The sequence below is a fragment of the Echinops telfairi genome, unplaced genomic scaffold (genome assembly GCF_000313985.2).
Source record: "Echinops telfairi isolate 266 unplaced genomic scaffold, ASM31398v2 ScPeMD7_7469;HRSCAF=8507_1, whole genome shotgun sequence".
In the NCBI taxonomy this organism is placed as follows: Eukaryota; Metazoa; Chordata; class Mammalia; order Afrosoricida; family Tenrecidae; genus Echinops; species Echinops telfairi.
Window position 1 is genome coordinate 78585918 of NW_022111373.1, and position 2111 is coordinate 78588028.

The 2111-nt window shown below is 39.2% G+C and overlaps 1 protein-coding gene across 2 annotated transcripts in view; it reads right to left on the minus strand.

Annotated features, from left to right (window-relative positions):
* Positions 1-323: 323 nt before the first annotated feature.
* The window catches only part of UTP15 (UTP15 small subunit processome component), an 18740-nt gene continuing 16952 nt past the window's right edge, over positions 324-2111 (minus strand). For both annotated transcript variants that reach the window (XM_004703537.2, XM_045285015.1), the window contains exons 10-13: positions 1763-1864; positions 1455-1588; positions 1230-1288; positions 324-845 (exon numbers count right to left, since the gene is read on the minus strand). In XM_004703537.2, coding sequence (XP_004703594.1) covers positions 628-845; positions 1230-1288; positions 1455-1588; positions 1763-1864 — 513 coding nt within the window. In that variant the 3' untranslated portion in view covers positions 324-627. The remainder of the gene's footprint in view (positions 846-1229; positions 1289-1454; positions 1589-1762; positions 1865-2111) is intronic.

The following is a 2111-nucleotide window of genomic DNA, read 5'->3' on the forward strand; positions in this document are numbered from 1 at the left end:
GAAGAAGTAGAGCTAAAACACTCCACAGTGAAGATGGCAACTCTCTCGTTTACTTTGGACATGGTACCAGGAGAGCCTAGTCCCTGAAGGACATTGTACTTGATAAAGCAGAAGATAACAAAACAGATGAAGACCCTTAACGAGATGGACTGACCCACGGGCTCAATCCTAACCTTGGTGCGGATGGTGTAGGGCCGAGCGGTGGTTTGTTCTGTTGTATATAGGGTTACTGTGAGTCGGAACTGATTCGACAGCACCTGACAACAGTGGGAGCCCTCTTCAGAAAGGGTTCATATTTGAATTTTCCATCTGAATGCTTAACAAAACTTTGATATATTTTTTACTATATTAACATCAGTATCAACTCATCCAAGATGAACATAACAAAAACAATGGCGCTCTTCTAGCTGAAGCTGTTATTAAAAAATTCAAAATGATACAGGAAACTTCAAGTCTGAAAACAGGTGCTAATTTTCCAATTGTAGTCATTTCAGTGTCTTCCATTAAATTGCTTCTTGAAATAATAATTTTTGTTGTTGTTGTTTTAATATATCAAAGAGATTCTCTTTCCAACAGTTCGTGGAATTAAATCCATTCCAAGTCCATTCTTAGGGTATCTAGTGAGCATTACGATTCTGCCTTCTTGTTTTCTAGAAATCCATCAGATCTTTGTTCCAATGTAAAAGTGCTTCCAGTCATTGTCGTCGTAGCAAACAGCATTTCCATCATCCCCAAGGTTTCCAGCAGTTCTCTTTGGTAATCAATCTCTTTTTCTACAAGTCCCTGAAGTAACAAAAATTTCTTATCCACTATAGGTGACTGGCCAATCACAGGCAGATATATATCTGAAAAGAGAAAAAATGTATTCACTAGAAACAGCTTCTACACAGTAAGTTATAAGTACTTGGAAAAGTACAAACGTTATACATAAATGTGGAAGAGTCTATTTTACAATCAATTTTCAATTTGCATGAAATAGCAATCACTTGAATATTTCAAAAATTACTCAAAGTACAGAGGAGAAGTTTTGACTTTACTTTCTTAATTAAAAATTCTTGGGATCATATTTATAAAACTTTAAAATATGTAGAATATCCCTGGTCCCACCAATTCAAAGTGCCACTACTACAACCAAATTGCTGTATTTCAAGCTGTACACGGTCTGCTTACATTGTTTAACGTCACTACTTCTGTAAGCATAGCCATATTTACAAGTTTCAGCTACTTACCAATGATTAGTTCAGCAACGTTTATCAAGACAGGAGCAAATCTTGGCTGAGATAGATTCCTACAAAGAAAAAAAATCTGCATATTGAAACTTGCAAATATTTTTGAAAATCCGTAGAATAGATTTTCTTACTCTAGTCCACCTGCTCTCTACAGAGATCAAACTACACAATGTTCCTCCTTTGCCAGTAACAGCTTTCAGATGCAAACCAGCGTGTTTCACAAACCTTATCAAAAAATTCAGCACGCGGCTGAGTTCCTTCTCATCCCGGCCTGCAAGGGCGTTTGCCAGGACTCCTCTTCGGCCTAACTCCTTTATGATGGAAACTGTAATCTCTGGTGTCTTTATTGTAATTTCTGGCTTTAAAATGTAAAAATAAGTAAATAAATAACATGTACAAACAAGACAGCAGAAGAAAATTAGCTTCAGAATTCCCAAAAAAGCGCCAAGTTTGAACATGGGTTTGTCTGCCCCGAATCACGGTAATGTGGTTGACAACCGAGTCTTTTAAAAAAAACCACGCTCCTCACCTACCTCTAGGACTCTGTCGAGCGCCTTTGAGATGCGGAAATTTTTCAGATCCCTGTCATACAATTCCAGGTGTTTTTTGGATGGTCTATTGACTGAAATGTCATCCTGTAGTCAAAAAAATTTAGAGATGAGTCACTATCTGCATCCCGTTGCTGTCAATAGGAACGTTGGCACAGTGGGACTTTTAGAAAGCAGGTGGCCCTGAAGTACATCCTAACTCACGTTCTTCTGTCCACCATAAGGACCCCGTGAGAGCAGAAAGGAGCAAGCACACCAGTGTTTGACTCACAGCACACAGAGCAACTCACGTCTGCGCCAACCCCTCCCCTGCCGCCTCTGCGACCTGACGGGG